The sequence below is a fragment of the Belonocnema kinseyi genome, chromosome 4, assembly GCF_010883055.1.
Source record: "Belonocnema kinseyi isolate 2016_QV_RU_SX_M_011 chromosome 4, B_treatae_v1, whole genome shotgun sequence".
Lineage (NCBI taxonomy): Eukaryota > Metazoa > Arthropoda > Insecta > Hymenoptera > Cynipidae > Belonocnema > Belonocnema kinseyi.
Window position 1 is genome coordinate 123,527,426 of NC_046660.1, and position 10,615 is coordinate 123,538,040.

General features: G+C 36.4%; 1 protein-coding gene across 1 annotated transcript in view; it reads left to right on the forward strand.

Moving 5' to 3' along the window:
* The window catches only part of LOC117171857, a 600,209-nt gene that overhangs the window by 178,091 nt on the left and 411,503 nt on the right, over positions 1–10,615 (forward strand). Inside the window, exons 4-6 of the mRNA XM_033359492.1 lie at positions 3,919–4,052; positions 4,309–4,749; positions 4,853–5,647. Coding sequence (XP_033215383.1) covers positions 3,919–4,052; positions 4,309–4,749; positions 4,853–5,647 — 1,370 coding nt within the window. The remainder of the gene's footprint in view (positions 1–3,918; positions 4,053–4,308; positions 4,750–4,852; positions 5,648–10,615) is intronic.

Genomic DNA, 10,615 nt, shown 5'->3' on the forward strand with positions numbered 1-10,615 from the left:
CCTGACCATTTTAAGAAGAGGGTCTCTTCCATTTGCAACTCTATTTGCTGTACCCAGAATAATCCTGTTGTGAAGACATTTAAGACTCAATATTCCGCGACCCCCTTGGCGGCGTGACATGTAAAGTCGCGGAACGGAAGACTTAAGATGCATGCTTTTGTTTATGTGCATAACCTTTCTTGTCCCGATATCAAGAGATCTGAGCTCGTTCTTCGTCCATGGAACTACTCCAAATGAATAGAGTAGTACCGGGACGGCAAGCATGTTCGTTGCAGATACTTTTTTCCCCGCCGACAGTTCGGAAGACCAAATCTGTCGGATTAGACGTTTGTATCTGCTTCGGAGAGTATCCTTTATAGATGTGACATCCTGAATGCGGCTCTGTGGCACGCCCAGGTATGTATAAGTCTCTCCAGCGCAAAGATGTCGTATGGCGCTTCTATCAACGAGCTCAGGATCTTCAGGGATACCATTAAGTTTTCCTTGCTTCAAATAAACCTTAGCGCATTTGTCTAACCCAAATTCCATTCCAATTTCCTTATTATATCGTTCAAAATTCCCCAGAGCTAGATGCAGTTGCTCTCTGTTTTTAGCATAGATCTTAAGATCGTCCATGTAAAATACATGAGTGACCTTGTACTTTCGATCTGCAGGTTTGCCGCACAAGTACCCGTCGGAATGGCGAAGTGCTAGAGATAGTGGCAATAATGTAAGGCAAAAGAGGAGTGGGCTCATGGTTTCGCCCTGAAAGACACCTCTCTGAAAGGTGACCTTGTTAGTTGTCACACGATTTTTTCCAAATCAGATAGTAAATCTGGTAGAATCAAAATCTAGCCTCACAATTTCCCCTACACGTCTCAGTTTTCCACTAGATACAAAAAATAAGGAAAACCCTAAGGATAACTTGCACGTTGTTTTGATAATACCAGTATACGCGAAAATAGGCACTTCAATATTATATTCTTAAGTGCAACGACTTGTAGAGACTTCATTTGTACACAAACTTTCTTTATCGTGCCTTCTATTTCCCCTAGTGCGGGTAATTCTAGAGAAATTGAAGGACCTTCTCAGATTATATATATTTTAACGTAGAAAAAGAACAAAAACCTAATATCCTTTAAAGTTGTGCGTGCGAAATCAGTCATTTGTGCCGGGCAGAAAACTTTTTTTGTGGGCCTGTGTGACCAGGAATTCCCTGGGCTTTTCCCTAAATTTTGCATCTAAAGATAAAATGGAACAAACCTGAAAAATTTGGGGTTCATATTTAGATTTAGCACGCGAAACTGCAAAGGATATGGCATTTTTATTATTTTTGCCCGTACAAATCTATATGATATGAGAAAGACCTTCAATTTCCCTAGAATCACCCAATCTAGGGGTAACGGAAGGCACACTAGAGAATTTATGTGTACAAAATAAGTGTCTATATGTCGCAGGACTTAAAAATATAACATCCACCTGTCTATTTTCGCATATTTTGGTATTATTAAAATTACGTCCTGAATATCCCTAGGTTTTTGCCTATTTTCTGCATCTAGGTGAAAGCTGAGGCGTGTACGAATAGTTCTGAGGCCAGATTTGGTTTCAACGGCTCAAAGTCCAAAAGCGTATCCTAATCACTTGTATCGTGCAGATAAATTTTCTGTATGGCCTTTGTTACGAGAAAATCCATAGGATTTCCCCTACTTTTTAAACCTAGGGGAAAACTGAGACGTGTAGGACAAATTCTGAGGCCATATTCGGATTCAACGGCTCAAAATACAAAAGGGTAGCCTAGTCACTTGTCTCGTGCAGACAACTTTTTTTTTGTCGGCCTGTGCTATCTTTGTGTTCGGTGCTCTCGGAGGTGTGAAGCTATAACTGGTTCGTAACCTTAAAGCCATACCAGTGTGCCAAAAAGATGCAAATGCACTTGCGAGATGGATGCAGAAAGCTGCCATCCTTGGATCGCTTTGTGTCCTAAAGACACAGGAGGGTTACGCAGCCCGGTCGTTGTGATTTTATCGTGTCCTGTGACCACCCATCTAAATGTCGTGAAACGTGGTCATAGGTATGATTTACCGCGTTTGGCTAGTGTATGTAAGTCCCGTAACCCCGCTGTTAAACACCTTTTGTACTAGGCCTTTGTTTTAAAGTGCTTATGAAACATAGTCTATACACGGGTAAACCTCGCTTCTAAAGTTTAATTTAGGTCCTCTAGTTTAAGTAAATATATACCGCTAGGGGCACCTCCTTACTGGTTGTAGACCTGTCCAAATTGTCTTCTACAAAAGACAGATTCGAATCACTGTATGAATTTGATGACAACTAATGATAATCCCTGCCTGTGTCCGAATTGATTAAAATTACTTGCATTTTTCAGGACTTTTGGACAGAGAGAGGTAGAAACGCAGAAAGCCTCATCTCGTATTCAGTTAAATTTTCAACAGTTTAGTTTGAAGGCAGACATTTCACACTACCCATCAAGTTTACACTATGAACCGCAGCATAAAAACTGCCGCTCGACTTAAATAAAATGCAGTAAATACACAACCTGATCATGCATCTTAGATGGTCACCGATCCGAGTACTATCTGCGCTCTAAATCGCTTGACTTCTGGACTCCTTTTGAGTCGAAATTCACCGCGCGGCTAATTCCGTCGATCCGTGGTTTGTAATATTCAGGCTATCTGTCATAAAAATATTTTAAAAAGTATTACGCAATATTGCTTTGGAAAAACTCACCATTAAAATTGTCACGCGCGTTTACTTAAACGGCACTTTTTCATCTAGCCTGTATCCTTATGCACATTATTCTTTCTAGTTTTCATATTTTCACTTCGAGCTTACCTTTTTTTCTTGAACATTTACGAAATGTGATGAACATGGAGGAAAAGACGTGGAACTTTTCACAAACTAATGCAACGAACAACGTTGCTATACTCGCTACTTATCACGCGTCGCACAGAAAATTTTCGCTCTTTTTTTTTAGCTCAAAACGGGATCTAATTCTCGTTAATCCAACTTTTGAAGTGTTATAGGCACTTAAAGAGTCACAGATATAATTGAGACTGTATTAATTAATAAATTAATAAGCCAATAGCCCCTAGAAGTGGGAGACGTACTCGAATCTACTCGTTAATAGCCTTGCTCTCGATAGACTGCTTTCCTTGTGTGCTATAAGCCTTACACTGCCCAGCAACCGTGGCTAGGGCCATACGCCTAGTTTCCTTGAGAGAAATTCTATTGGCGCGAACACAACTTTTACACAAAAGAGACGCATTAAATCACAGAACAATTAGGAAGACATTTTGTGTTCATTATATCAAAAAGAAAAAAATCTTTGTCTTAGAAACGGAAGCATATTATGTATAGTAGAAAATTATTATCATTGCAAAGGATAATTGACCAAATCTTTTTAGCAGCGCCTAAAAAGGAAACGCAATACTTTATTAAATAATAGCCGAAATGTACATTTATTTAAAAAAGTTATTGGAACACTCATTAAATACTGCTTCTACCAAATTTTGAATTTAACCTGATTAAACTATTATTTTTTCTCAAAAATATCAGTTTAAAACAGTCCAAAGTAGCCAAGCCTGAATTCATACTATTGTAAACTTAAATATCTATAACAAAACAGATATCTTCAAATTCCGCAATGAATATACATTCTTTGACAAAACGATTGTTTTGGTGACAATTTTAAAATATTTATTTTTATTTTTAAACACAAAAAGTAGGACACAATTTAAAAAAAAATAGATCTTAATCGAACTGTACAAAATGTAATGACCTCTGATTTAAAAAAACACACTACTGTGCTTATTTAAATAAAAATAGGCAAAATAAATAACTCAATATTGCTAATGACATATGTCCATGTATTACGTATTATGTGTTAGAATTATTTGGTTCTAAATATTTCTATTACGTTAGGTGGGTCTGGTGAAAGCACAGCATCCTACCGCTCAAGCCGTACCAGGTTTATACCGTCACACTGGAAACACATCTCACCACTTACTTCATAGTGATAGCGATCTTAGGCTCGATGCGCAGGGATCTTTTACGAGGTAAATTTTTAATAGCTTCATTTTCGTTTTTTTAACGGAATATTAGTAGTCAAAGAAAAAATGTAACCGCACAAAGGCTAGAGTTGATAAAACAGGCTCAAAAAGAATCATATTTCTTGTCCAAAATATTATAGAAATGATTTGTAACCAAATAGCAAAGCAAACAGTAATTTACGATAAAAGAATTTGTAATTGTTGACTCTGAAAATAATTATATATTGAGGATAACGTATTTTGTAACACGTGTTTCTTATAGGTTTGAAGCAGTCGACAAAGATCTCCATCCTCCTTTGGGAACCGGATGTACAATACCGCCTCAACCATTGAGACCAGCTCCTCAACCGAGACAGACAGCACGTCCCAGACCCTCGCCTCTTTATGCATCGAATAACGTAGATTACTTCAGAATGCAGGATAATAATTGCGGTCCACTAACACCTCCTCCATTTCTATTCAAAGCTCCAAGCTCATCTCGTGTCTCAGAACCATCGATCTTCCTCTTTCAGAATGAAGATGTAAATGCATATACTGATCATTTGACGTTGAGTTTCGATAGTTATGCGTCTTTCAGAACCAGCGAACAGTCAAAGATAGGATTCGAAAATTACACTTGTAGGAATTTACCTGAAACCATCCAAATGTCCTCAAGTGAGGTTCAACATCAGACCGAAATGAGATCATCGAATTTTGATCGAAGGTACTATAAACAAAATGCAGTAATTATATGTATTAAAAGTTCTTTTCATTTAAACATTTAAAAAAACAAAAGGTTCTTCAAAACTTGCGTATTTTCCCCTTAGATATGACATGGAAATTGAGAATGGTCGGCGAAAAGAGTTATCTGCTACAAGAAATAGTTCCTACAAAGAATATGATCATGTGGATGAACCTGCCAAAATAAGATATAGTGTACAAGGAGCCCCAATATCGAAGCATGAGTTAAAGTTTGAATATAATGATCATGATAACTTTTGCCAAGCATCTCAACCCTACGGGAGCTATGACATCGTGCAGAGGAACAGTGCAGCACGACAGCATACCATGCACGAATCTACAGAAATTAGTCGCAGCTTCGGGTTACGAAACTGTAATAATATCACAACACAAACTAGCATTGATTCGATCTGCAGGCCACAAACTGTCTCGAAGATATTACAGAATGCTCAGGTCTTATCCAACCACCTAACGCAAAAGGTAAACGAGATTCAAAACATCGAGATGGTTCCCTTCCGAACGCCTGTTCAAGAAGATTCGCTTGGGAATTACAGCTTACATAGCAGTCCTACAAAATTACAAGGTTTACAGCGAGTGTCAGAGTACATTCAAAACCTTCCTGATCGCTCTATGTACGATACGTCACATAATCATCTATCTTACCATGAACACGAAGGATTTTTCCGAGATATCCACTTTATGACTTCACCAAACGGAGTCGTAGAAAAGACAACTAGTTTTGTACCGCCACCTGCTCTACCAAATCCTCCGAATTCTGGAACGATGTTGAGGAAAAATGGCCCTACCACTGGAGAAAGAATATTTAATGCCTTGAGATCAGTCACATCGCAGAGTTACATAGACGCTTCCGAATTTTACAAGTAAGTCATGGAAAGAGGATATGCGTTTATTATTTTCAAATCCATCCTTAGTTTAGAAGACAAGCAACGAACAATAAGCGTTGCATAGACGTGCCAATTTCTTTTGTATACCTTCGTCCATGACACTCTCTCTTCCTTAATTCCCTTGTCACTACATGCCTTTACCGCCTACTACCCCCCGTCCATTGGTCCTACTTCGTTTCATGCATATACGTTCATCTTATAGATTCTTATAAATGGTCATATATGGTTGGGTTTGCTAATTAATATTTAAGTAGCGGGCAGTAATTTTCTGTGATAACTACGGCTTTTCAGTTGTTTTTTGGGCTTCAAGGAACGCATAATATACACCCGACCCATGTAGTTTAATAAGTTTCCTGCAACAAAAATTCATCATTCATCTACAGTTATAAAAACTTATTTTTGAAAAGTGATTCTCTATTTAAGTGAAATCAGAATTGTTCCCTGTTAGTCTAGCGGTAACACACTTAACTTAGGTCAATAGTATACTGCATGTATGGAAATATAACAATATAATAATATAGCTACGATATCATGAATTGGAACATTACCCCAGGTATGTGTGACGCACATGTGAAGGCATCAAAAGGGCAAATAATTTTTAAAAATCTTTCAAAAATAATATTAGTAATACTTTATTAAATTTTTGAATCTCTATAACGTAAATTTTTAGCCAAAATGAAAGTAAGGTACAGACACCAGTTAGTGATACTGTTGGTTTTCAAAAGTAGAAGATTAATTTTTTAACTATTTTATTCGTTGTATACTGTTGTATATATTAAAACTCCGATAACTTTCAACCTTCGGGACTGTAGGGGTGGAAAATTCAGGGAATTTCAGACTTATCGGATGTCCCCTCTAGGAGCACGATATAGGTGCGTGCATGCGTAAATAATGGGCACAAATAATGAGCAAAATAGCACGCGTAGTGGAAGAACTACAATTAGTGTCCATGCTGTACTAGTGATGACGTTTTAAGGGGAGTGTACTAGGGGGTCCAAAATAATACCTGTTTAAATCTTTTTTTTGATTAGAGGGCATGCCACCCTCCCCCCAATTTTGTGAGGTTACTGGGAAAAAAATTCTCTTCAAGCTTGAGCCAAATCGGTTAATATTAAGACGTGCCGCAAAGGCCCTGAAAATCCCAAAAGATTTACATGGGGAAATTTTTGGTTTTCCGAAAAATGGGATTCAGGTTTCTGGATTTAAACTTAGCTTGCGAACGATATTAAAAATTAGTTAAGGAGTCTCTAATCAATCATTTCCATTAAATTACTTTAAATCTTGATTCCCCCCACCCCCTTGTAAAGCCCCAAATATGCTCAAAAAAACTGAAATTGACATTTTTGCCCAAAATTGACACATTAATGCTCTGTTTTTTCCTTTTTTGCTATGAATTTTTGTTTGTCAAGTGGAATGGTTTTATGTATTTGTGAACTAATTAAAAATTGTTTAAACAATTTATGTTTGTAAAAATAATTTTTTTTGCACTTACTTATTGAAAGGTAGATTTTCTATGTTTGATTGCACAATTGGTCATTTTTTCGAAAATAAATGTTTGAAATTTCTGTTTTTTTTGTGTGCAATTATTGTGATAATTTGTCATTGTTGACAGCAAGTCGACAGTGTGTCTACGAGAGTGATTTAAAGGAAAAAATTATAAAAATAATTTTATTTAAAGCATTTGTTTGACGTTTAAATATTTAACAATAAGCGACATACTTAATGGAATTGAGAAAAAAATCAGATTTTTGAATCGCAATTTTCAAAAAATGTTACATTAATATTTAATAAATTCATTAAACAATAAGATAATGGCTTTGACAAAAAATTGTGCAAAGCTATCTCATTTTTTTTAAATCGGAGTGTCATAAATTTTTTAAAGAAAAAGTTACAATTAAATAATAATAAATTGTTTAAACAAATACTAAATGCTTGAAACAAATATCATTATACCTAAAAATGATCAATTGTCCAATTAAACATAAAAAATCTACCTTTCAATGACTAAGTGCAAAAAAAAAATTTAGACAAAAAGAAATTGTTTAAGCAATTGTTAATTAGTTGAAAAATACTTAAAACCGTTGCACTCGAAAAACAAAAATAATTCATGGCAAAAAAGGGAAAAACAGAGCATCTATGTGTCAAATTTGGGCAAAAATGTCAATTTTAGTTTTTTTGGTGAATATTTGGGGCTCCACAAGGGAGGGCGGGGGCATCAAAATTTAAAGTAATTTAATGGAAATGATTGATTAGAGACTCCCCAACAAATTCTTAATATCCCTCGCAAGCTAAGTTTAAATGCAGAAACCTGAATCCCATTTTTCCGAAAACCAAAATTTCCCCATTTTAATCTTATGGGATTTTCAGGGCCTTTGCGGCACGTCCTAATATTAACCGATTCGGCTCAAACTTGGAAGGAATTTTTTTCCGACAACCTCACAAAATGGGGAAGGGGATAGCATACCCTCTATTCAAAATTGGATTTTTTGTACCACCCTAGAGGGTACACTTATCGGTTAGCAAGTTTTCGAACTTGTACTATACTCTTATGAAAATTCAATTAGGTAAAGACTTGGATTAGTGAGTAATACTGTGTGATAAGCACAAAATGCTGTGGACCGATTACAATCTCAAATTCTAGCAGGCGATTTGTTACTAATCTATCGTTCAAAATACCTTTTTAACAAATTGGTGTATTACTTTAGGACCAGCGTCCAGGCCGTATCAAGAAGAGGCTGTTATTATTTGATATACGCGTATGGCTATGCTCCCAGACAACCTAATATTTAGCGATTCACAGAGACGCAACTCCAATAACACACTTTCAAAGATTTTTGCGATAAGAATGACTGTCAAAGTTGGAGGCAAGGTGAAAAAAATAACATTAACGGCAATAACTTCTTTCCACTCAAAACACGACTGATTTTCCTTGAAATACATTTTCCTTGATCCTTTTATTAGTATGCCCTTTTGCAAATTCTCAGCCCGCTTAATATTATTGCTCATAATGAATAATTATGCAAACCTTTGCCCTCCAGACATATTTTTATCGACATAAAAAATTTGTTGCTTTAAAAATTATTCCCCGGACATACTTAAATATGCAATTTAATATATTCTAAGATTTAAATTAAAATAGTAAATAGATCTAAAATTTTGTTGTTGAAGTGAAACATCTTAGGGTACGGTACGAAAGCATCATAAGTACCATAAAAAATGCCGCGCCCCAGCGAGGTAGCGGGCTGAGCGCGCGTATTCATGAAATTCAAGGAATCTGTGGAATTCATGAAATCGAAGGAATTCCTAAAATTCGTGAAATTGAAGAAATTCATAATAATTTGAGAAATTCGTGGAATTCATTGGATTCAGGGAATCTATGGGGTTCGTGGAATTCGGGAAATTCGAGGAGTTTATTTAATTCATGGAATCAGACGCACGTTATGATTGTCACAGCGTTCGAGCGATATGTCCCTCAATTGATGACGCATATATCTCATCAGGTGATAGCACATTGTGCAGATTGATTAGCACATATGCATGCGGGTACGCCAACATTCAGCAAGCTTTTTCTTATATGGGATATTCCGTCTCTCTATCATCCCTATGAAAAAGACAAAGGGATATTATTTGTTTGTATAATGGCAATCACTCTTTTACAAGAAATATTACAATTTACTGGAGAAAAAAAATGTTTGACTAACATACCCCGCTGCTTCCCAAGACTTCACGATATCATTTTCTTTTTATCTTGGGTTTAGGATTATCATTTTAAAAAATAAGACTTTTAATGTAGGTTTAACCATACATATCGGTTATTTATTTCCTTTAATAATACGAAGTGTGTTCAAAAAATAAGGTGACTTTATGGTTTTCTCGAAAAATATTCATTTATTCCTCAATATTTATGCTGTCCCCTCCAAAGTAATACCCCTCAGATATAATACACTTGTGCCAACGCTTTTTCCAATCATCGAAGCACTTCTGATAATCATTTTATGGTATAGCCTTGAGTTCTTTCAGCGATGCAGTTTTTATCTCCTCAATCGTTGAAAATCGATGTCCTTTCATGGGTCTCCTCAGTGTTGGAAAAAGAAAAAAGTCACTGGGAGCCAAATTCGGTGAATATGGAGGCTGAGGCATGACTGTGGTGCTGTTTTTGGTCAGAAAATCTTTCACAAGCAACGATGAATGAGCAGGTGCATTATCGTAATGCAAAAGCCACGAATTGTTTTTCCAAATTTCCGGAAGTTTTTTACAAAAAAATAGCATGGCATGAGCCAACCGATATGCCAACATCTTCAGCAACTTCTCTGATGGTGATTCGGAGATTTTTCAACACCATTTCTTCCACTGCTTAAACGTTTTCATCTGTTGTTGACGTGCTGGGACGTCCAGAGCGAGGTTCGTCTTCAATCTCGTCTCGGCCTTGTTGGAACAGCTTGTACCACTTATACACATTTTTTTTACTCAGAGTAGACTCACCGTATGCAACTGTCAACATTTCAAGAGTTTTAGAGCACTGGATTCCATTTTTGACACAAAATTTAATGCAAACTCTTTGCTCCATTTTTTTCGAAAGAAGAAAATCGCCGAGCACACCAAACCCTTCTAACCTTTTACACCTCTGCCAGGAAAACAACACGAGCTATATAGTCAAAACTGTGAATATATGATCGTGATGAGTGTACCACCACAACAAAGCAAAAAATTTAAAACTTGAATGTACGTAGACCGCGAAAATTGAAAAGTCACCTTACTTTTTAAACATACCTCGTATAACTAAATACAAATAAAGATTCCATTCTCTTAGACTACAGTTTTTTCGGGACAAAAACGGGCAAATTAATTATATATATATATATAATTAAAAATTTGTCATAAGGACAACCGCAGGATTTCGCCGGGAGCGGGTGCTAATCTGAAAAATTGCACCCGCTTCCAGCG